Source organism: Pyrus communis, chromosome 7 (genome assembly GCF_041283825.1).
Source record: "Pyrus communis isolate YQ-2024b chromosome 7, ASM4128382v1, whole genome shotgun sequence".
NCBI lineage: Eukaryota > Viridiplantae > Streptophyta > Magnoliopsida > Rosales > Rosaceae > Pyrus > Pyrus communis.
Genome location: NC_142571.1, coordinates 18,673,729 through 18,697,278, shown reverse-complemented (window position 1 = coordinate 18,697,278; position 23,550 = coordinate 18,673,729). Strand labels below are relative to the sequence as shown.

General features: G+C 38.4%; 2 protein-coding genes across 4 annotated transcripts; one reads left to right on the top strand and one right to left on the bottom strand.

The window, feature by feature from the left end:
• Positions 1-5,857: 5,857 nt before the first annotated feature.
• Positions 5,858-9,463, top strand: LOC137735747 (rop guanine nucleotide exchange factor 2-like). The gene is made up of 8 exons (XM_088696400.1): positions 5,858-6,142; positions 6,514-6,869; positions 7,079-7,195; positions 7,302-7,456; positions 7,539-7,613; positions 7,708-8,001; positions 8,578-8,922; positions 9,118-9,463. Exons 2-8 carry the CDS (start codon positions 6,557-6,559, stop codon positions 9,238-9,240), a joined length of 1,422 nt encoding a protein of 473 aa, XP_088552526.1. The 5' UTR covers positions 5,858-6,142; positions 6,514-6,556; the 3' UTR covers positions 9,241-9,463.
• A 288-nt stretch (positions 9,464-9,751) lies between these two features.
• On the bottom strand, positions 9,752-23,421 carry LOC137735746 (mediator of RNA polymerase II transcription subunit 12). 3 transcript variants are annotated; one of them, XR_015963966.1, is made up of 14 exons: positions 23,082-23,421; positions 21,629-21,848; positions 21,219-21,278; positions 20,842-20,947; positions 20,408-20,479; positions 20,221-20,274; positions 19,983-20,090; positions 19,315-19,464; positions 18,856-19,197; positions 16,363-18,758; positions 13,078-15,690; positions 11,818-12,142; positions 10,509-11,260; positions 9,752-10,220 (listed from the first exon to the last, which is right to left on the bottom strand). XR_015963966.1 is itself a non-coding variant. In XM_068475185.2 (13 exons), exons 2-13 carry the CDS (start codon positions 21,751-21,753, stop codon positions 10,808-10,810), a joined length of 6,804 nt encoding a protein of 2,267 aa, XP_068331286.2. In that variant the 5' UTR covers positions 21,754-21,848; positions 23,082-23,421; the 3' UTR covers positions 10,392-10,807. The 3 variants fall into 3 exon arrangements, 1 of the variants encoding a protein (XP_068331286.2); XR_015963967.1 differs by having other exon boundaries at positions 9,752-10,093; XM_068475185.2 differs by lacking the exon at positions 9,752-10,220 and having other exon boundaries at positions 10,392-11,260.
• Positions 23,422-23,550: the final 129 nt, after the last annotated feature.

Genomic DNA, 23,550 nt, shown 5'->3' with positions numbered 1-23,550 from the left:
ATATGATAATAAAAATACCCTTATTCAATATCTATATAATAAAATTTTGTATAATAATTCATAAAAAAAGCGAATATACCCCAAACCAATCTTAGGGGGTGTAGTCAAATTAGGATTTGATAGTATTTGAATAGAATTTAAAATCAGAGTGTAGTCAATTTGGAGTTTCAATGTGGATTTTAAAAGATTTTAAAATAATAGGGTAGTCAAATTAGGATTTTGGAGGATTTAAAGAATACATCCAAAGTCATTGGTAGTCAATCAAAAGTTTAAAAAGTCCATACAAATCTAGGTGTAGTGGAAATGTCAAAGATTTGCTAGGATTTTTGTGAATGAAGGATTTTGATGGATTTGAAAGTGGGTAATGTAAATACCAAATGCTATCAACAATCCAACCCTCGCCCCTCAAATTTCTTTTCACACCAAACCATAGAAGATGAACAGTCTTACCATGAGTTCAGAGAATTTCCCGGTAGACTCCCCCGTTTTGCGTGTTTTTGTATTTTTTTGAATTCATGCTCTTGGTTTGTTCATCTAGGAAGATGAGTAACAATCGGACCATGATTTTTTTGAATTGGGATTATCCTGTAAAACTTTGATGTGTTCATGTGTTTGTGCGACATTTGAATACTCAAAGAAATTTTGTTTAAACTGTTCAAGTTGACTTTAATTTTCACTGGCTGAGTCCTCCTTTCTGATAATAATTTGATAGCTATTCATGTAGATTGCACCCAAACTGATTCCTTGGTATTTGGACTCCATATGTTTATCAAAGATTCAAAACTGATATAGCCTTTTGCTGTTTCACCTTCAATTTCATGCCAAAATGATTATTCACTTATTCTTCAGGCAGGATAATCTTTGAAATAAATGTAAACGGCCAGGGCATTTTGCAAGAGATTGCCCGAATATGAGAGTCTGCCGAACCTTTCATTTTCCGTTTAAGGTTTTGAGCTATAGAAAACAGGTTTAATGGAGGACCGCAAATCCTGATTTTCTCCGGTGAAAGTATTTTTAATATTCAAATGCTATATATGTTTTATCAGCCACATTGCTGCTGAATGCAACTCAACAACTATGTGTTGGAACTGCAAGGAGCCTGGACATCTTGCAAACTAATGTCCCAGTGATCCAGTCTGCCATATGTGTGGTAAGAAAGGCCATCTAGCTCGTGATTGCTTGAACCCTAGTCTTTCATCCCGCGATGCAAGGCTCTGCAACAATTGCTACATGCTGGGTCATACTGCAGTCGATTGCACAAATGAGAAGGCCTGCAACAACTGTCGGAAACCCAGTCACCTTGCTCGTGACTGCCCCAACGAACCTGTTTGCCACACTTGCAACATTTCCCATTTGCACTTTTGAATAATTAGTGTCCATATTTTTGAGTTAAAATGTTTTTTTTGCCATAGTTAAAATGTTTTTATCCCAGGATTTTGCTGCCCATATATGTTCCTACTCAATTTCGATTGCCATTTGGTATTCCTTCACATATATTTTTATTCATGATTGGATATGCTATTCTTGAACTTGAAATCATCATTCTTGAATGGATATGATGTTCTAAAGCAGAAGCTATCCTTAACAATTATTCAAACTCTTGGATCAATATTCTCAATGACCCATTCTATTTACATATTTCATTGGTTTGTATTTCTATATCAATAGATATATGTTTATGTTCCTTTCAGATTGTGAACTAGGAAAGAAATTTTATTTTATGTTGTAGAAGTCAACTAAAATCCTAAGAAATCTATACAAATCTATAAAAATTTATAATAAAAATCCATATAAAGCTGTTAAAATCCACATAATTGTGAATCTATTAAAATCTTTTCAAATTTGTCACTTAAAAAAAGTCTGTTAAAATCCTGTGAAATCCAAGTTGACTACACCCCCTTATCTTTCTCTTCATAAAGAACCCACACAGCCACCTCTCGCTATCTCAATCCATTCCATTATGATTTCAAGTCTTGGCCATCTGATGGCAAATACACTCCACTGCAACTCCCTCATTCCCTCTCTCTTCTTCTTTTTTTCTCTCTCTAACCCAGTGCATTTGATTTCAAAATTTTTCCTGGGGAAACATGGAGATATGGCAGGGAGTGGAAGTAGTGGGTTTGGGTTGCGTCACTAGGCATGGGCGATTGCAGTGTTGGGGGAGGGAGTGGCACTGGACATTAGCGTTGGACAGCAGCAGTTGGATCTTCTCTGTTAATGCAAAGGGTAGTGCTAGAATTTTAAAAATAAAGTGAGGATATAAGTGGTAGAAAATTTGTATTCCGGATTCTCCATAGCAGGCAGAATTGAAATACCTCATATATCTTAGGAGTCCAATTCCTCCAAAAGAAGGAATTGAATTCCAAAATTTTTGTGGGTCCCACCACATTTTCAATTCCTCAAGATTGGGTAAATGTTGGAGTATTCCATAATTCCACATTTTGATTCCAATTACGGGTACGTAAACACGCCATAAAAATTCTAAATCATGAGTGACACACTCCAACCTCACTAACACAAGTTACGAGACCGTGATGTGCTGATCGCCACTAAATTGACCACATAATCCCATCATGAGATGACGTCACAAGCCAGCTTAATAATGAAAGCCATAGTAAGATAATTATGCTGTCAAAGAATTTGAACTAAACAGTTCATTTTTCATTAGTAAAAAGCAACTACAAAGCGTTCCTAATCAACCTTCCCACTTGGGGACATATGTTCAGGCATACAATCCCATTGTTGATTATCATACCAGAGCTGATAGTAGTTTCATTGTTATAAACACAAAGTAGTGCAGTGCCATGCATAATCGAAGTATGATCATGCAATTATTACAAATTAAGATAAACTGCAGTAAATGAATCATCACCAAAATCTAAAGGCGAAGGCCTCACTGCCACGCCCACTCCTTACCTTCGGGGTTCCCCTTATTCTTGCTATGTCTTGAGGGATCGAAAAATAGAGTGTGAGTGGATCAAGTATATCTAGTTAACTTTAAATCATTCGAAAGCAATAACTCCCGTTTTAAAAATCACATATATAGTAAAAAGCTACATACATATGATACTACCATGATAGTGATCACGTTCATATCATTATCACATCACTCGTTATATCAAAGAATGTAAGTCCATTCACACAATCAAAGTAAATCAAATGTATATCAAGCAGGTGAAATGGCCTCTACCTAGTCGATAACGAGCGTCTATTGGAATTTAGACTCTACTAGAAATATAACTAAGTACACGATATGTATGATGACCATGTGGTGAAAATAAATCACCAATAATCTCTAGATATCATTTAAGTTTAACAAGATCTCGGTTGACCTCCACACCGTAGCTGGAGTACAGCCCGAACTGTAGAATATGTAGATACGGTTAAGGCTTCCCCCCAGCTGGATTTCAACACATTTTTGCTCCAAAATTACATAAAACGTAGTTAAAATGCCTAGGAGCTCACCTAATACAGTTTTAGGACAATGAGAGGCCGAATCCACCGGATTCGACAACTTCCCTTCGAACTAGCTCGCCGGGAACTGGGCAACACATGGAGAACACATATAGGAATTTACAGAGCCTCTCTGACTCGATTTTCATCACTACACACACATTGTACGTTTATAAATATCATAGGTTGTTGTATCCTGAAGAGTAGGGCACTATAACCTGTTACACCGAGATATTGTCTTAGAGGGGCGAAAAGGCGTGTAGTCACTGTTCTTAAGAGTAGATTTCGAGACCCCTTTTGGGCTTGGAGGACCATTTTTTGGCCCACCAACCAACCCAACTCAGGACCCCTTCAATTTGAATCCAATTATTTGCTAGATTTTGGGATCTCCGTCGAAGAACTTTTAGTGAAAATGTTTTTGGGTCCAAAAGCACTTTAAGTGATTTTTCAAGATTTACGTGCATTTTTAGTAAAGATTGATTCTAAAAAAAACATTTTATGTAGAAGCGTTTTCAGACATTTTAAAAGCACATCAAACCTTAACCAGGTGAAATTGGCAATCGTCGAATGTTGCAGAGGGCAACCAACAAGATATCAGCCCCCGGCAATTTGCCTCCTTAACTCTTCGAACTGGTGATAAATGAAGTGGCGATTCTTTGGAGGTTGATGGCTTGGTGCGTCACAACCGTTCCCGGATCTTGCCATCTCCTCCCCGCGACATATCTCCGTCGGCGAGGGCTACGGTTGTGCAGCTCCGTCAAGAAAAATATTGAACCCTGACTCACTTGCATCTCGGCTCCTCAAAGCAAAATATTTTCCTCATAATTCATTTTGGGATGCGACTTTATGCACTTCCCCATCGGCGTGTTGGAGAGGAATTTTTGAAGCCGGGTCACTTCTAGAAAGAGGGACATGCTGGAGGGTGGGTAATGGTCTGTCCATTCGCATTTGGCATGGTTGTTGGTTGAAATCCTTGCTGCTCGAGAGGGTATTTGCTGGGCTTTACAACAGAACCGGACACATGTTATTTTGGAGAGTGACGCTCTCCAGGTGGTTCAAGCACATGGTAGCCTACAGGGGGGCTCCTCGCCTACTTGCTGATTGAAGATATTCAAGTTAGTTTGAGAGGCCTTGACTCCTCCAAGGACTGCCACATCCGTCAATCCGCCAATATTGCGGCATACCAAATGGCCAAGCTGGCCTTAGTCTTAGATTTAAATTTTTGTTGGTTTGAAACCCTTCCGGACTTGATCAAGGATGTCCTCTTGAAGGATTGTATGCTTTCTTGAATTATTGAACAAAACCACTAAAGTTTATCTCTATAAAAAAAAAAAAAAAAAAAGACATAGGGAGTCAGATTTATGCATTGGTTAATTAATTTTGACCTCCTTAAGTATAATTATTGTCAGCCTTATCACGCATCCAAAGCACGAAGAATGAATGAAGACCAAGTTGTAACAACGTTCTGTCACAAATGGATGTATGGGAGGCACGTAGCTGAATTTTGCTTTAAATATATATATATATATATATATATATATATTTTTTTTTTTTTTTTTTTTTTTTTCAACGAAGCTTTAAATATTCAAGTCTTAGTTTTTCGGGTGGTCCAATAATACGAAGTTAGGAAGGGCTTACTATAAAGTTCCACACATGCTTTCTAATCTAACCTCCGACCGGGCTAACTAATATATTTCATATTAAATTCACAAACATGCAACTGAGACCCCATGTTGTATTTTAGTTTCTATTTTATTTTTTTGATCCTAAGTCATAACTAGTGGTTTTTTTATTTTCACACAAGCGATAATGGGAGGAGGAATCGAAACTAAAGTGTAATGGAAAATACTATGAAAGTCACCGAGTCACAAGCAAGTGATGAATTGTTTAGATAAATAGGACTTTCCTCTCCATCGCCTTAATGTATATTAATTTAATATGGCTTGTATTTTAAAAAAAATTCAAATAAATCACAAACCTCTTGCGAAAAATAAGTACTTTACACCAGATAAATCACCAATTTATACAAATGTCACTAAAGTGGAAATTACAAGAATAAAAATCAAATAACTAAAAACAAGGCAGATGGAGGTGATTTGATTAAAGTTGATGGGGAGTTGATGGAGATAATTGAGCAGGCTACGTGTGATTCATAAACGCATCATAACCACACATCATATGAATATTTTTTTTTTTTTTTTTTTTTTGGTTCTATATCACAAGGGAATATTGATTAGTCAATACAAATGTTAACATACATAAATATTTCCTTATTAATATTACAATTTAGTTTTAAACTTAATCTGCCAAACTGTTTCCAAATTATTATTTTTCCCTTCTAAAGTTTGTATTATATTTCACATATTCAGATTCATATATATAACCCTGCCCTGCAGAACCATATATACATTATGTTCATGTCCAACTAAGATACAGTCCACCTGTCTGAACTTCAACCATTTTTTCCTTCTGGGTTTGTGCTGTTTAATCCATCACTCAAGAACTCGACGATCGGACCGCTAACATGTTGCATTTTCCATGATCATGTTCACTTCTGGGAAATCTTTTCTTTTAGAAAGAGAAAACATTAAGTGTTTGAAGATCAAGGGCAAATGCTATAAGGAGGGAGCTATTTCAAACGGTCGTCGGCCAACTTCAACAGTTCAAATTCAAATCCTTACATTAAAAGGTAAAAATAGACTGTTACAGTATACCATTTGCTTTTTTCAATCGACCGTTTGCTTTTAAATAATTTTCAGTTTTCACGCCTAAAAAATCCCTCCAAGATTGCTTTTTTGCTTTTAGATTTAGCTGCATATCAGTCAATAATTTATTTTTGGTCCTCTGATGAAAACAACGCATGACAAACCTCTTTTGCTTTTCCTTCAAAGCATAAAAAAAATCATACTTTTTCTTCTTTTTGTTTGTTTCTGTTTATAGATTTGTCTTTCTGAATCTAAATTGTAGAATATAAACCAATTCCCAGGTTTCTTTTTTGGATTTTGAATCCTACCACAAACCCAAATTGTAACTTTTGTTAAATGACTAAAGTATTTGCAGGTTTTTGAGATTTTAGACTTAGGCCACAAGTTTTAGAGCTGAAATGGACAATTCACAAAGTTATGATGAACACTATGATCTGGGTTACCAGCCTTCACCTTCTTCTGTGGACCAAACTGATCATTCGCTCGCAGAAACTTCAACAAGTGGCGATTCTTTTATGTACCGCCGGACAAATTCAGAGACCTCGGCTTTCTCTGAGTCTCTGGATGACAGCAGCTACTCTGGTGAAGCTTCTCCCTGGTTCTACCCAAATGTAAAATCCAACCGGGCGTCTCTTACCAGACTTGGAATGAAGCAGCATAACAAGAATGCCTCTGATGAAACGCTTCAAGATGACGACGCAGTTGATTCAGGTAGGTTTCAATAGTTTTGTTTATAAATAAGGAAATGATTTCCGCGCACCTTCCTTTTTCATGGCCTTTGGATTGAATAAATCGGAGGAGACGGAAATAAAGAGAGGTCTGCAGAAGGAGTAAAAACGTGTGCGGAAATCACTTCCCTCTCGAAATAACAATTTAAAAGCAGTAATAAGTAACTGTTTAACTGTTTATGAAATTGGCAGAGCTTGAGATGATGAAAGAACGATTTGCAAAGCTCTTGTTGGGTGAAGACATGTCAGGAAGTGGGAAAGGTGTATGCACCGCGGTCACAATATCAAATTCGATAACCAACCTCTACGGTAAATTTCTCTATCTTCAAAATTTGAAGATGCATATGATTATGAAGTAAACATGTTGATTTGTCGATTTCAATTTCAATTGGTCAACTTTTCGGATATTCTGCAGCCACTGTGTTTGGACAAAACTTGAGGCTGGAGCCACTGAATCCTGAGAAGAAAGCCATGTGGAAGAGGGAGATGAACTGTCTTCTGTCGGTCTGTGATTACATCGTAGAACTTATCCCCATATCACAAAACTTACAAGATGGGACAGAAGTGGAGGTGGTTGTCAAAAACCCGTCTTTTGTTCGATTAGATTCTGCCATCTTTGCCTGTTTTTAACATAAAGTTCATTGGTTTTCAGTTCATGAAAAGCAGGCCAAGATCTGATCTTTATATCAACCTTCCAGCTTTGCAAAAGCTTGACGCAATGCTTATTGTAAGACTTTCCTTCTGCGCTAAAATATCGCATATTATTAACCCTTGGTTATTCAATCAAGCTCTGAAAGTTCGTGAATTTTTTCTTTGGGCAGGAAGTACTTGATAGTTTCCAGGATACAGAATTCTGGTATGCAGAAAAAGGGAGCATTTCATCAAATTCAACGCGTACAGGATCATTTCGAAGGGTGGTTGTTCAGCGGAATGAGGAGAAATGGTGGTTGCCGGTTCCATGTGTTCCTCCGGAAGGCCTCTCTGAGAAGGCAAGGAAACATTTGAAACACAAACGTGACAGTTCTAATCAAATCCACAAAGCAGCCATGGCAATCAATAGCAGTATTCTTGCTGAGATGGAAATCCCAGACTCATACATGTCAACTCTTCCAAAGGTAAGTCCTCAATCAACTAACATAAATATTGTTATGGTTTCGAAAACCCCTAGACTCCTCAGATACAAGGACGCGCCTGAGATTTTTGGGGTCTGAAACGAACAATTAAAATGGGGCGTGCATGTTCACACGAAAAATAAAATGCAAGTACCACAAATTTCGGGTGACGGGTTTAGTCCGAAAATCAAATTACATTGTCAAAACAGAAGAAGGTATTTCGATTTTTTGTTGATCAGGCGACACCCCAAATTTGAACATGAAACCTTGTGACTTGAAGTTGGTGTGTCAATATTTAATCCTGTAGGAGTAATATTGGAAGAATATCAACCAATTAACGCCAAAAAGCTAGGGAAATGATTTCCGCACTCTTTTATCCTTTTGCACACCCCTCTTTATTTTTTATCTCCTAATTTTCCTTTGATTCATTCAATTTAAAGGTCAGAAATCAATACGCATGTGAGAAAACAAGTGTGCTGAAATCACTTCTTCTACCCTAGTTCGTTTTGTTACGTGTAAAGTAGTAGGCTTTATCTAACTTGGCTTTTCTCCTCTTCTGCAAAACAATTTGTTTGTCAGAGTGGAAGAGCTTGTCTTGGAGACTCCATATACCGCTACATGTGCACCACAGACAAGTTCTCTCCAGACCACCTTCTGGACTGCCTTAACATAGCAACTGAACACGAAGCACTTGATCTTGCAGACAGGGTCGAAGCTTCGATGTACACGTGGAGACGTAAAGCGTGCATGAGCAACTCAAAATCTTCATGGATCATGGTAAAAGATCTAATGTTGGAAACAGACCGGAACGACAAGAATCATGTTTTGGCGGAGAGAGCCGAGTGTTTGCTGTTGTGTTTGAAGCAGAGATATCCTGAGCTCTCTCAGACATCCTTGGATACTTGCAAAATCCAATGCAATAAGGTAAGCACTCACACTGTCAATATATCCATCTAAATCACACGAAACATACTCGACGGACTCTAAATTAGTTCACAAAACAACGTGACAGATAACATGACAATATCTTGTCAGAAAACGAGTGAAACGCGATCACTTGGAGCACGGGTAAAATTTTGACTAATTGATCAAAGTGTTTGTTATCGGCGGTTTTTGCAGGATGTGGGGCAATCAGTACTGGAGAGCTACTCAAGAGTGTTGGAGAGTTTGGCATTCAACATTGTTGCTTGGATTGACGATGTAATTTGTGTCGAGAGATCCGCGAGAAACCAAGACAAATAGAGAGACTACGATGCAACCGAGTTCAACCATTCTTGTCAAATCTACCGCTTGATTACACGAATTTTGAAACAATTTAACTTGGGCCACTTATTTACTTGTATTTTAAGCTAATTTTTAGTACTCGGCCATGAATCTGTACATTGGCATCCAGTAAAACAAATCAAACAAATTTTAAGTTTGTTGTAGAACTCCTATTCTGATATGAAATCCTCTATTCCATGAAGCTTGCATGAAACACAAAAATGAAACGAACCGGAGTCCCGGCTGTTGCCCCGGTCACGAGGACTTGTACATTATTCCTGCCGGGAGAAAACTCGGCAGCGGACACGAACCGTGGATGTGGAGACTCTTTCCCTTAAGATTATCGGACACAGAGCAAGAGCACGAAACCATTTCTACCGTATCAAGAAAAGAAATCCGATGACATTTCATTCCATGATCATAACATTTTGTTCACAAGATTGACAGCAGCATCGCACAATTAACGCTTTATACTTGCAATTGTAACATATTCAACCACGAAAGTAATTTTCGTTGGGAAGTAGTAAAGATCATGTCAAAATAGCATACACAAAAAATACTACACACCATTGCAACCTTGAACTTCCAAGCAGAGATCTCTGTAGGAAATCACCATTACATATACGAATCGAATACACGACACAGACTAAGCGTTCATCACAAACAAGTTTCGTTGAAATGCATAACATCCATCCAACAATACCAACGATAATGCTGGAAAAATACAACGCTATAAAATACGTCACACCTTTTGGGATGACTGACTAAATGAAGTAGAAAGAGAACCGTGAATTCAATGCATCTACCAGCATCTACCAGTATTCCTTGTTTCCTACAAGACCGATAAACTACAGCAGGTGAGGTTTGTGTTTTTCTGACACTGCGGTGCTCTCCATTCCACTCCTAGCATCTACCAGTATTCCTTGTTTCCTTGATTATATTTAACAAATCATATCCATCTTCATCGACAACACACAGGGAAAGGACCATTTTCAGACAATAGAATAGATGTAAATGTGTATAATAATCATTAGACAACATAAATATGGAAATATGTAATATGCATGTGAGTTGTTTTGTTTGTGCAGGCACACGTTTGTGTGTACATGAGAGAGAGAGAGAGAGAGAGAGAGAGAGAACGTAGAGATTGATTATAAGGGGAAAAAAGAACAGCTACATATCATTCTGCAGATATCTTACTCAGATCAATTGGTAAAGTGAACAAATCATCTATATATACAACAGACCTCTGAACAGCATGCGGAGATGCACGGTTGGATGGGGGGTGATCGAAGGGTTAGTAGTCAAGCAGCCAAAAGACCTGGTTGTATGGGCTGAATAAGAACATCTCCAAGTTTCTTCCAAAAGGACCCCGTGCGTCCTTCCAAAAAAATTCCCTCTCAACAGATTCTCCATCATCAAAGAAATGGACCCGCACAACACGGTGATACTGATGCCAATTATGCACAGTGAATGTAAACATTAAGTTACCCGCTGAGGGGGTTCTCATTCCGGACAAAATCAACAACAAAATTTTCTTTTGAACTCAGCTGTCATCATCCACAGCACCAATGTATGTGAGATCCTTTCGTCTCACCCTCACGGCCCCCTTGAGCCAGCTAGATGCTCGAAGATTGCCATGGTCCACACTGCCTATCAAAGCACTAGTACTTGAAGATGGGCCTGAACCTGCACCATCTTCCAGCAGTGTCCATGGGTCAATATCCATATCATAATCCTGTGATGGCAACGGTTTAAATTTCCCTGGTACGTTAGTTACTGTCCGAGCCAGAGGAGCCTGATTTTTTTGAGGTGGGTTTGAGCTTCCAGCATGCAACCCAGAAACCAATATGCTGGGTTGAAGAATGGCCAAAGCAGTATCTGGAACAGGTGGTGGTTGGCAAGAGACAAGGCGCTGAACAGAAGGGATAACCACTGGCATTGCAGTTTGGATACGCCAGCGAATCATTTCAGGAAGTTGCATACGATCTAAGTCTTTCTGCATTCACAAGTACACATAAGACAGGTAGAAAACCAATTACCTAAACTGAGATTCTTAAATCATTATTAACTAATGAAAAGACAATGGCAAAAGTGTACTAACACTCAACAAGACACGGAATATATAAACAGATATTTTTTAATTTAATTAATTTTGTCGAAAATCCCATCACAGCTATATTCATGCAGTAAGGTTCATGGAATGCAAACTTATAATGCCATATACATCATTTGACATAACTTCAAAAGAGGGGAGTGGCGGAGGACTTTGAAACAATGAAATTATTTTTTTTCATGGTTAACTAAAATTGAAAATGACGGTGCCCACTCTATATAGTGGTAGAACTTTGGCACTTTCTTTTTCCTTTCTTGGAGCGCAGGGTATGTTCTATAAAGCTTACAAGAAGTTTGTAACGTAACTTATAACATACCACTACTACTTCCAAGAGAAGCACTTTAAAACTTTGCCTTCCCTCCTTTCTTTTCTTTCCCATTTTTATTTTTTGTAGGACACGGTGGGGGTGAGGATATGAAGAAGGTTACAGAAGACCAAACCTGCAAATTGTCTGCCAGTTCACGATCAAATGCAGCTAAATCTTTTCCCCCCTCATTCGTTGACTTAGTAGACCTCAACCAACTTGGCTGGCAACTGCTTAACAGCCCATGCAGAACGAACAATAATTGGTCAAAGAGACTTTCATTTGACAATTCTGCAAAAGCTGCAGAGGCAGCTTCTGTTGAAGACTCTGCATCCCTCTTAGAGAAAGTACTCTGCATGATATTGAAGCATAGGTCTGCACCCTCGTGCACAACTCGGTTTCCTAGAAGACGTAGAACTACAGAGGCAAGCCCATGCCTCATGTTCCGGCCAGATGGCTCCCTGACAGATCCAACATGTTTAAATTAGTCTATCTGGTGAACATATTCAGCATTTATCTATAATCATAAGCAAACCATCACAACACATACTGCATACAAATGTTGAAAAGGTAACACTAAACCAAGCAAGAACTTCATCTTACAAAAGGCATGTATATCTAGGCTAAAATAACCAAAATTACAACAGTCAGTGCAACTGAAGAGCCTGAGAATACACCAAATATTTTTAGTGATAGAAAATTATAAATGGCATAAGAAAGGAAATTTCTTGCTTTTAACCATATAGAACAACAAATGTATTTTTTCATTTCAGATCTTTCTTACTTAGTTTTGGTTGGATTCTTGAAGGATAAAGTACTAACTGAAATCATTAACGAATGTCAAGAGGGTATTGCATCACAAGCAAACTCTTAGTTAACTTGGTACCAAGTTTTATGGGGTTAAAGTGTCTTTTACCCTACAACATTTCTATACATAGAGAACATAAAGAGAAAAGATATCAAATTATCCTCCTGATAATAATCCTTACAGAAATTTCAGTTTCTTTACTACCTGATGCACCCTATATATGAGCATCAATATACTCATAATTCACATCTGTTTACATCCTTGCACAATTACAAGAGAGAAAATTATCAAAAAACAGGTTATTAAATACGCAGTCGAACTAGATTGTTTAAAAAAAGAGATCGAGACTGCATAAGCAAGAAAAAGGAAACGAATAGATATTCAAGAAGCAAGTCTTGCAACATCATAGCTGCCCCTCAAAGCACAATTGGATGAACAAGGTAAACAAATGATCACGCTTCAGTGACCCTAATATGGAAACAATCAGCAGCCTGGGAGATACATGCAACTGCTAACCAAGACAAATAGGCACATGCTCATGCAAACAAAATTACAATTCAAGACCACCATAAAAAAATGTACAATTACCTGTCTGCGCAAATGACAGGAAGCAATCTTAAGAGCAACTGCAACCGAAGCGACACAGAAGCTCGCAAAGCTGCAGGGGATGGTGGACCAGAATCAGCTGCTCCTGCTACACGCCTAGCTAATCCAGGACTGCCACCCCTTATACCTTTGCGGCTATTTCCCTTGCTTGTGGGACCTTCAACTCCAGAAGGAGTTGGTCCGGCTTGCTTATTTGTCCCACGAGTAACTGGACTAACTTGTTGCTCAATATTACCCAACTGCTTGATCAAATCATTTGCAAATGTATTGCGCGACTCATCAGAACTTTGATCTATACATGGAAGAAGTAATTCAATGAGAGCCCTCTCTGTCACATGCTGCTGAGTGACATTGTAGCTTTCAATGTCCAATGTTTGAGTGGCCCCTTTCCCATACTTTTTCGAGTCTGTTCCCTCTTCAACCATCTCACCCTCTTCAAGGGAGGCGACTTCAAACTTTCTCTTATCTCCCCTGTTTGTCATGGGATCAGCATCATAACTACACCATCCCCACGGCTTCCAAAATTGGGTCTTGATTGAGAGACCCTTACTCTCAGCAATATTAAGAAGACGTTGTCTAATGGTTTTTCGTCCATAAAGAACATCTGAACCACCCAGGAACCATTTGACCTGCAACAACATAGAATCTGCTAGTGATCTCCCAAAAAGATGAACCACATCCGAGAAAAGGGGGGCAGCATCAGGTCTAACTAATAACCTTGTAAGGATGATCTCAATGAAATATTTCTCATTCTCGGAGGCAGCAGCCTTTTCAGGACTAGGCAATGACGACCGAATGGCATCCACTAAAGACACATCTTGATTCTCAAGTTTTTCAATGAGGGCTTGTTCATTCAAAAGGAGCCTCAGCTCTACCCACTGCCAATGAAATTTTGCAGGTTGCAGGGTATCTAAAATATGTACAAGCTTCTCTACAAGCTTTGTTTCATGCTCTGCAAATTGGACTTTAGACTCACCATGTCCAGAGACCTGATTTGCTTCAACCTGTGTAAATGAAGAGTGCGGCATCTTACAATCCATTATGGCATTTAGAAAAAGCCTTGCACGTAATGGAATAAAAGCCTTGGATTTTATATGCATGTCTGAACCATTTAGCTCTAGCATGGCTGCAAATTCAGCATCACTACCATCTGCAGCTACAAGATCATAGAAACCCTGACTATCTCTCAAACACACATCACGAAAAGGAGAGTGCTTTATAGCATCACCTATAGCTGTTGTTAAAGATTGATATGATTGGTTAAAATCATCCCGGGCTGCAAAGCTAGTGCTAAGAAGGAATGGCCGCCACATAACAAAAGCAAATATTGAATACGCAGGTGGAAAAACCAAATCAAGAGGGAGTATACGCTGCATCCTCGAAAGAGCTATTACAGAGGGTTCACCCAAGAGTTCCACGACCAATCCATCAGAGACTGTTCTGCAGTTTCCAATGAGAAGTCTAAACCAATGCACATAAACTTCAAGTGAGTTATCACCCTTAAATGCCCCAGCAGAACGAGCATTGCCATTAGAGTTGGATCTACTACTCCTTACAAATTGAATTACATCCAACCTTTCCTTTAACCTGAATACAGTCACCAATCTCTCCAAGCTAGTAACACCTTGAACAACCGCCCCGACGATTAGTGCAGAAACAGCAGCTGCAACTTTTGTTGTCCTCCCAAGAACTACTCTACTATTCAAAATGTCATTAGACATATTAGTGTTGGAATCATGGGATTCAGGGGAGGAGTGATATTGATTTCGAGGGGCCTTTCCAGGAGCAAAAACCCCAGCAAGAGCAGAATAAGCTTCTGTCGCAAGAGCTACCTCAAACACACGGGTTTGGCGCTCTCCAAGAGCTTCCTTAAGGAGGCATAGGCAACTTATATGGATACGCAAAATACGCCTAGCAAAGTTCAAGGAATCAGTGGTGGATGGAAAGGTTGAATAGCTACCCCCCACTCTAAAATCTGGAACCTTTGCTATAGTTAGCCCTACATTACCCACAATAGCAGCAATGGCAGAAGACACCAAAGATGGATCCCCTTCTTGAGCAGCACCACCAGTTTGCCTAATGCAGTCCATCAGTTCTGTAATTATTTTTTGAGATATCTGATATCCATCGTCCCATTTATCAACAGGAGGGCCTTTAGGAGCACCAGCAGCAAAGAGCTTTCTCTCTTTCCCAAAAAAATACTGAAAGGCGTCATCAACATTCACATTTCGTTGCACTATTTCTTTCATGTTTAAACCCACCCTGGATAACCGAACCCCACTAATCTTTTGGCGGAAAAAATCATCAAGATCTTCGACTCCGGCTGGAACACCAAGCGGAAACCCCAACTCTCCATCCACTGACTGTCCAGACTCAAGTTCAGAAAGAAGTCTCTTATCGCATGTTGGCTTGAAACTCTTTTCCCATTCAATGACACTAGCTACATTGCTGTATCGCTTCAATAAATACCGACTGTATGCTAAGGCAGCTGAACCTGAAACTCTTCCATTAGATGCCACTACGGCTGAAGCACGATGCATTGTAACAGACAAGACTTCTGGAATAAGATCTGTAGCAATAATTATGTTCTCATACCTGAACCAAATCCATTGTTAGGAGACAACAGAATCTAAAGTAGAATGCTTAAGGAAAGTGTTTATGTCAAGTGACAAGCAGATAAGAGGAGAAATTTGATGGGGCACATACTACTAAAAAGTATTAGACAAGGATGTTGATGATGATGTAAGTACACGTAATTTTTTTAAAATTTGAACAAACAGCTTCCAAAGATGGAGTATTTGCTGTCATGAAAACTATTTCATACAGGATTGATAAGAGTGTGTTTCTAAACAACTTCACTTCAGGTGCAAGGTTGCAAATACGAAGAACAAGTGTATTAAAAAAAATGAAAAGAAAAGGGGGCTAAACTAATTTGAATGTGGTTTGTACAATAAGCTCTCAAGTGCAAGGTTGCAAGGTTGTAAATACTAAGAACAAGTGTATTAAAAAAAATGAAAAGAAAAGGGGGCTAAACTAATTTGAATGTGGTTTGTACAATAAGCTCTCAAGATTTTAACTTCATTTCGCTTATTCTATCTACTTCCAAAAGAATCAAAAAGTGAACCTCATGCCTGCACAATAAGTGTCATTTTTTAAAGCGAAAAATGACAAGAGGGAAGGATAAGTAAATCTGCAATCATATAAGAGAAACAGACTTATCTCAACATTGAGTATAAAATTTACAGGATATAAAGATTGAGAATGCACCTTCGGAGTGATGATACCATAAATGCCTCCCCCAATTCACACACTTGATTTTCAGCATTTCTGGGCAACAGCATAATGTTCCTCCCACTATGGATTGGAGAACTAGGGCCACTAACCTTTGGCAGCAACCAAAGGAGAAACTTGACTGCTGAAACTAAATCATTTGAAACATCCATCAAATACAGTGCAGCAGAAAGTTCATCTTCACCAAGCTTCCACCGCATGGAGCTCCTATCATCAACAGATGCGAAAGTCCTACCAAATTGGCCAACCTTCGCAATGGTCTTTTCAGTCTCTTCAACAAGCTGCCTGATAACAGTCATCAGCCAAACCGTAATTGTCCTCTTCTCTACAAATCGGAGCTGCTTTAAAGCTTTTCCAATTGAAACAATATCCCCACCATAGTTCATTTTGGTTGGATCTATAGACTTCGGGGTTTCCCCCTCAACTCCACTTTTATGATGTGGACAGCTTACTTTATTATTGCAGACATGACTCGTAGATGCTCCCTGGCTACCTTCAATCCTAGCAGCTGCAAGTTGGGCAAGACTTTGAGTTTTACGAACTATCTTCTGCCGGTTCCTAGAGACCTGTTTGGTTGATTTAACAGGTGGATCAACCTTCAATGGCTCCAAGGACTTAGGTCTCTTCCTCATCCACCAGGTATCTTCATCATCAGAAGGAATTGAAAATTTTCCTTGGATGCATGAGCTCCTTTCGCCACTCACTTTTTGCCTCTTTGCTCTTCTGCATTCTTCACACCCAGGAGTGCCTTCTCCCAGATCCATCTTGTTATAGATTGACCCAAAAGGCCTCTTAACACTCCCTTGGGATTCATCAAGCCCCATATCTGTTGTTGGGGATGAACTATTTGGGAGTTGCAACAGAACTGATATTGCTTCCTTTAGTTCTTCGACATCAGCATCAGTCTTGCCACTTTTACCGGGCAGTACGTTGGGTGATGGCTGAACAGCCTTCCACTGATCCACAGAAACAGGCAAACCACCATCTTTTCCAGGAATGGGATAATGCTTTTGCTTCAGAACAGACACATTTTTATTTTGATCGGAGAGAAGCCCACGAAGTATTAGACGGCGCTCAGTTGAGTAGAAGTTCATGACCTCTGAAAGTTGTGGCCCTTCAGCAATCCCTGCTTCTTCCAAAGCATCATGCATTAAAAGCCCAGGCAACAGCTTCAAGATACGAAAATGCCTCTTCCGCCGGTCTACTTCAACCACCGGTCCATTCATATCCATAATCCCACTAACTATCAGCTGCCTAACATAAGCATGAGGATTAAAAATACCAGACCGGATAAGTTCAATTAGAAGTAGTTGAAGGCGCTTCAAACCTTCTCCTTTGCCTGCTTCATGTTGATCAATCCAACACACTATGATATCGTGTAAAGGACCAGGGCTCTCAAATATATTTGACGATTTCATACTTCTTTGATCAACATTTTTTGGTTTAACCTCACAGGAATTTCCCAAGGAAACTCTGACAGGAAAATTGTTCTGCTGGGTAGAACCTTTTGCAACACTACTGACTCCAAGGACACTGTCATTCTTTCGTTGAGTTGAACTTTGCAAATCTCTTATCTTTAGCTTCAAAAGCCTAGTAACAACAAATACCTGAGAGAAATCCTTTCTGCCAGTAAATTTCAACTCACAAGGTGGGGCAGTCCTAAAATCCCTGAAATCACATGTTGCCCACTCACAGAGGAAAAATACAGAGCAAACAAATGACAACTTTGCGTTCCCAATCCACTTCAATGAAGTTCGTAAACATGGACTAACTCCTGCAATCCAACTTTCACTTGCAACTCCATCACAAGGATCTTCAAACAGAAATCTATAAGCCCCTCGAACATCTCCCTGCACAAGAGATCTATCTAGGGCCTGTACAGCTTTAGCTATACTATGGCCTGGATAGCTAGGCCTTGCAGCCTTTGCAAGATTTTCAGCACATTTCTGAATAGATGAAACAATACGATCAAAAGCCAGGGACTGATATTGAGTATCGAAAACTCTGCTTCTTAATGCAGAAGCAACTTCTGCTGAAACATTTTTAATCTTTCTTTCATCCTCGGACATCTTTGGTAATCCATCGTTTGAAACATAGGAAACTACAGAGGATGGTAGAGGAAAACAATCCAAAGCTACAAACGTATCAGGCACAGCAAGTATTAAATAGCGAAGCATCTCAACCATAGAAGACACTATGTACCCCCTACGGGAGTTATCTACAAGATCTGATCCACCTTGAGAAGGTTCAGCAATGAAACGAACAGCTACTCTCACAAGATTGCGCACATATGTTTGAGATAAAACAACAGTTTCCAGAACACCATATATAATAGGCAAAAACAACTGCATAATCTCAAACAATTCTTTATCCTGCAAGAGAACAAATATGAATATAAGAGGCATACTAAGATACTTTAAACCTCAGTAAACAGTGTTTAAAAAAAATAAACACATAAAAAAGTAATACCTGTAGTTGACTTAGAACCCACTCAATGATGAGTGTAGGAAGAAGCAGCCCCTCGGCATGATGCCATTGCAGAAGCCGCACCACATACCACCACTTGAAATGTACGGAAGGCTCCTCACCATCAAGAACTGCTGATGCTGGATCATTCCTTTGTGACGCAGCATATAAAGTTTGTGGTGATCTATCTCTGTTGTTTGAACTGGAATGAGATTTATTTCTCGAGAATAACTCATCTAGAAGGTACTGCAGATACTCAATAATATCTTTTGTCCAAAGCTCTGTGCGGGACAACTGAGCTTTATCAGATGTCCCAGATGATAAACTGGTAGAACCTGGCCTGACCTGCAGAAAATACAGAAATAATATGGTGCAGTGTCAGCTACTTTCCAATATGAGAAGTATTGGAAAACAGGTTATGATCAAAACCCAGTTCTGTTATGATTGTGCGGGAATACCTACCTGATTAAGATAAGTTACTTTAATAAACCAAGTTGCTCTCAGCAATGGAACATTATTCCTTGTAAGAACTTCAAACAAAGATCTTTTCCTATACCCATGAGGGACATGATCAGCCAATGAACGCAAGCGCTTGTGTTGTTGTGATAGACCCTGGAAGCGAATGAGAAATATATTATAATCAGATTATAAACAAGAATAAATAGAAAGACTTATCGAGTCATGGAATTCAACAACAAAACCAACTTAGTATTTCATGGGAGACCCTCCACCAGTTTTTGGGGGATACCTCTTCATCCTTATCAAATTCTCACCACTATGTGGCCATACTGGGTTGTCATCATTTTGATGAAGCCTTGTGTCTAAAAACATTTGACAAGTTGATTGGGTATAGATAATAAAAACTGTGGCCCTCATTTTGCTGCCCTCAGTAAGACATTAAGATGTTTGGCAAGAACCAAGTCACCATATCACAAAGCTTCTTGTTTACATAAGTTGACAGTGTAACCAAATGGGTAATAGCTACTAGCTATTTCTATATTTCAAAGTTTCTCAAGCAAAAGTGCGCAATTAGAAAGGAGTGCACGGTCTATGCCTTTAATCTTTCTATACAAAAATAAGGTTAACATTTATTAGAAGCAACTATGTATTCAAGAAACGAAAAGGCATACCTCAATCCATTTTTTTCGCAACTCTTCACCACAGGGCTTTTGTTCAGGAAAAACACCTGGCTTTGACAACAGTGAATCAACAAGAGGAACACCATACACTTGACCAGCCTGCCATGTGAAAAAAAAATAAACATACAGCAGTCCATAATGTGGCATCAGTCATATAGCGCGGCAGAATAAATTTCCTAAACTTAAAATAAATAAATAAAAAAAAAACAGCTGAGCCAGGATAAACTACCTTCCTCTTTTGAGCACGGGATTCATTGATAGCCCTAAAACGTTTTTTGATGGCCTGGAAATTAAGACAACCCAAAATATCATATAATCTACTAGTATTGAAAAATATATGAAACCAAAGAAAGTGGTAGACTACTTCACTATCAAAATAGATATGGCCCACACAACTTTCCAAACTAAGTGAGTACCTCTTTGAACCTGAAGACAAGAAGAGGCTTGCTAAAAGCTTGAGCCTGACTCAGAGAAAGCTCTCTAGATTCCTGCAAAATTTGGCAAGCGAAGTCATCGTAAACACCCATGTGTTTGGACCCACAAAAATTTGAATCACAAAATACCGTAATAAGATTAATAGTAATAATAATTATTGTTATCCAATACGAGCAGACCATATAAAAATGGCCTTCAGCATTAAAATATGCAGCATAAATGCTTATAAATTGAAAAGACATAAAAAGACTCTTCAAAAAAGTGTAGAAGGATGCTCACAAATGGTTATAAGGAATAAACTTCGGTGGGTTTTTGTGAAGAGACAACTATATTGGGTTTTCAGATAGGTAGTCTTTCTCAAGAATTAAGAGCACCTTGATATATTTCAACTAATTAGTAGAACATAAAATTTTACCTCAATTCCTTCAACAGTCTCTCTGTATCCAGCTTGCACATATTCCTTGGTAAGAGTCTCCTCTGGGCAATTTGGCGTTTGAGGGTGAAAGTCAGGTGGCCCAAGTCTAACATTAAATAAAATGGAAATGACTTATAATTGAGAACCACAATCAGCAGACATAAATTTATGAACAAAAAATATAAAAATAAAATAAACATAACATTTTGAAAATAACATAGAAGTTAGCACATCCAGCAGTAAAAAACTCCTGCAATATGTTTCATTTAAGTAAGTATTATAATAAAATAAAAAAAGAACTCGAGACTGTAACAGCACATAAATTCTCGTCTTTACAGATATTTCAAGAAAAGGGCAATAATATTTGTGAACATTACCGAGAATTCAAAGGGTCTTTATCACACTTCAATTTGTAAGGGTTTAACTGTGATGTGCGCCTGCATAGTTGAAAACAGGTCACCAAATTTTATAACAAGGAAACAGTCAACTTATCAATAATCAAAAGACTGAGTAACTCCGTATAAGAAAAACCTAAGTTATACAACCATTATAGAGAAAATATAATATTGGAAATGTTAGAAGTTGCAAAATTTTGAGCCAAACTAGACTATAAATGATGACATAATAAATTTCATTTAAATTTTTATGAAAAACACACTACTCATTAAAAAAATAGAAAAACTAGACAATAAATACCATTGAAATTAAATTTACAGTATGACCTAAAACAAAAGACTTTTTTCCATGAAAGAGAATGCAATGCAACATATTTGTGTAGCACATTTACCTAGAAGCTAGAGGTAAGTTAGGCAATGCGGCCGATTCAGCTCGGGTAGAATCCCTCCCTGATGTCCCACCTATGGTTGTGTTGTTAACTGCACTAGTGCAGCCAGGGGCATGATACCTGTGCATTTCTCCCAACTATCATCGGCATACTGTGCCCAGCATCGAACTGCTACAAGAAGCTGCCAAACTAGACTGCTAAAATCTTGGTTCCCCCGTTAATTCTGATGAAAACCATCACCAGAAGAAAGTACAGTTACATTAGTTTAATGCAGAAATACAAATTTGAGATGATAATGGATGCAACCCGCAAGGATTCACTTCATGAGTGTAACGTATGCAAATATTATCAGTCATAAGCTACATAAGGATTCACCTCATGAGTATAATGTATGCATATATTATCAGTCATAAGCTACATAATGCAAGTTGACATTCCTTCAAGGCAAAACTCTTTTCTACTAAACATGACATACTCTTTCAGACCCTATGATGAATCGCATGGTATGAATAATGTATGAACTTCAAGCCACAATTCTAGAATTATATATGTATAATATATATATATAGACGAGACAGATGGAGTATGGAGCAAAAGATGTTTAGTTCTTAGAAACAAATTACAACGAAGATGGATGATTCAAAAAGTGTGATTCAAGTACAGAATCTATTTGTTGCTGATTAGTTATTAGTCTATTACCTAATCCTACAAATAATGTTGAAAATTTGACTTTTAAAGCTTCTGGCACTAAAATTTCTTTGCTCCCTCCAATATACATCATGAAATAGTTTGGAGTCCCAATATGAAGGAAAAAAAACACCACCTCTACTAAAACAACTAACATATAGAATTTTACACAGGCATGTTCAGGCATAACATATCTAAGAAATGCCTAAAGTTTTGATTTTCTCTCGGCGAATATTAAGTTCACTTGGGAGCATTCAAACCTAAAATGAGACGTGCGCATTTGCTTAAAGTTGCCAAACTTGATATAATGAACAAAACGTTAAATTCCTAGAGCACCTAATAAAATCTTTGGCCTCGTAATTCGCAACCCAGTTTCGTAAAGTTCATATCATTCACATTACACATATACGTAAATAATAAGTCCCAAATTTCAAACCACATGGCAAAAAAAAGCAACAGAACTTAACCCAAACATTTCGATCTGCAATTCTTTATCCAAAATACATTAGAAATTCCAAATATTTAAACTGCAAGCTCAATCGGTTATGTGCCCAGAATAGAAACACAACAATTTTCAAAACAAAGTAATATTAACAATACCAAACCTAAGCACTAATACAACCCTAAATCTGCTATTGAGCCAAAGAATTTCAAAGAACCCTAAATCCGAGCTAAGTTCCAAACGGTACTGAAACAAATTCGCATTCCGAATCATCGAATCTAACACCAAAAGCACCATAAATTGCAGGTAGGGTTTTGAACAAAATACCAATTTCCACACGGGAGAGCTATTGCGGGAGCTTCCCTAATTGGGTTTTCCAGCAGCAAGTGAGGCTAGGGTTTTTATGGCAATGGGTGTAAAAAAGGCGAAGACTTGGGGACCAAACTGTATAATAAAATAATGAAAAAGATTTGGGATTGCAGAGGCTTGGCTCTGAAAGGTTTGCGATTCCAAGAGGAAGGAGATGGGTTTTAGAGAGGGAAAGTTGTAGAGAGAGAAAATTGGGAAGAACTGAAGAAGGGTTGAGGAGTTTGACTCTTTAATCTTGTTGCTGATGATGACGATGATACGTCTGTTGCTTCCTGGGTTAGAATAAAGAGGAAAGGATGGGCAATCTGGAGCTAGTTAAGTCATTATAAAATTATTTTCTGCATTTTTTACCCTTTGTTCCAATTTTGCCCTTGTCTTTCTTCTTTGATTTTGCTAGATTTCTGCAGAATGGCAACTTTGAGGGGGT

What these genes read in the sequence shown, in the direction of transcription:
- LOC137735746 (XM_068475185.2), bottom strand. Translation starts at nt 21,753, where the DNA reads ATGCACAGGTATCATGCCCCTGGCTGCACTAGTGCAGTTAACAACACA. An exon ending in AAAGACCCTTTGAATTCTCG is followed by an intron (nt 20,948 to 21,218) that starts GTAATGTTCACA and finishes ATTTAATGTTAG; the next exon opens with ACTTGGGCCACCTGACTTTC. An exon ending in CCTGTCATTTGCGCAGACAG is followed by an intron (nt 12,143 to 13,077) that starts GTAATTGTACAT and finishes TGGATCTGTCAG; the next exon opens with GGAGCCATCTGGCCGGAACA.
- LOC137735747 (XM_088696400.1), top strand. Translation starts at nt 6,557, where the DNA reads ATGGACAATTCACAAAGTTATGATGAACACTATGATCTGGGTTACCAG. An exon ending in TTCGATAACCAACCTCTACG is followed by an intron (nt 7,196 to 7,301) that starts GTAAATTTCTCT and finishes GATATTCTGCAG; the next exon opens with CCACTGTGTTTGGACAAAAC. An exon ending in AGCTTGACGCAATGCTTATT is followed by an intron (nt 7,614 to 7,707) that starts GTAAGACTTTCC and finishes TTCTTTGGGCAG; the next exon opens with GAAGTACTTGATAGTTTCCA.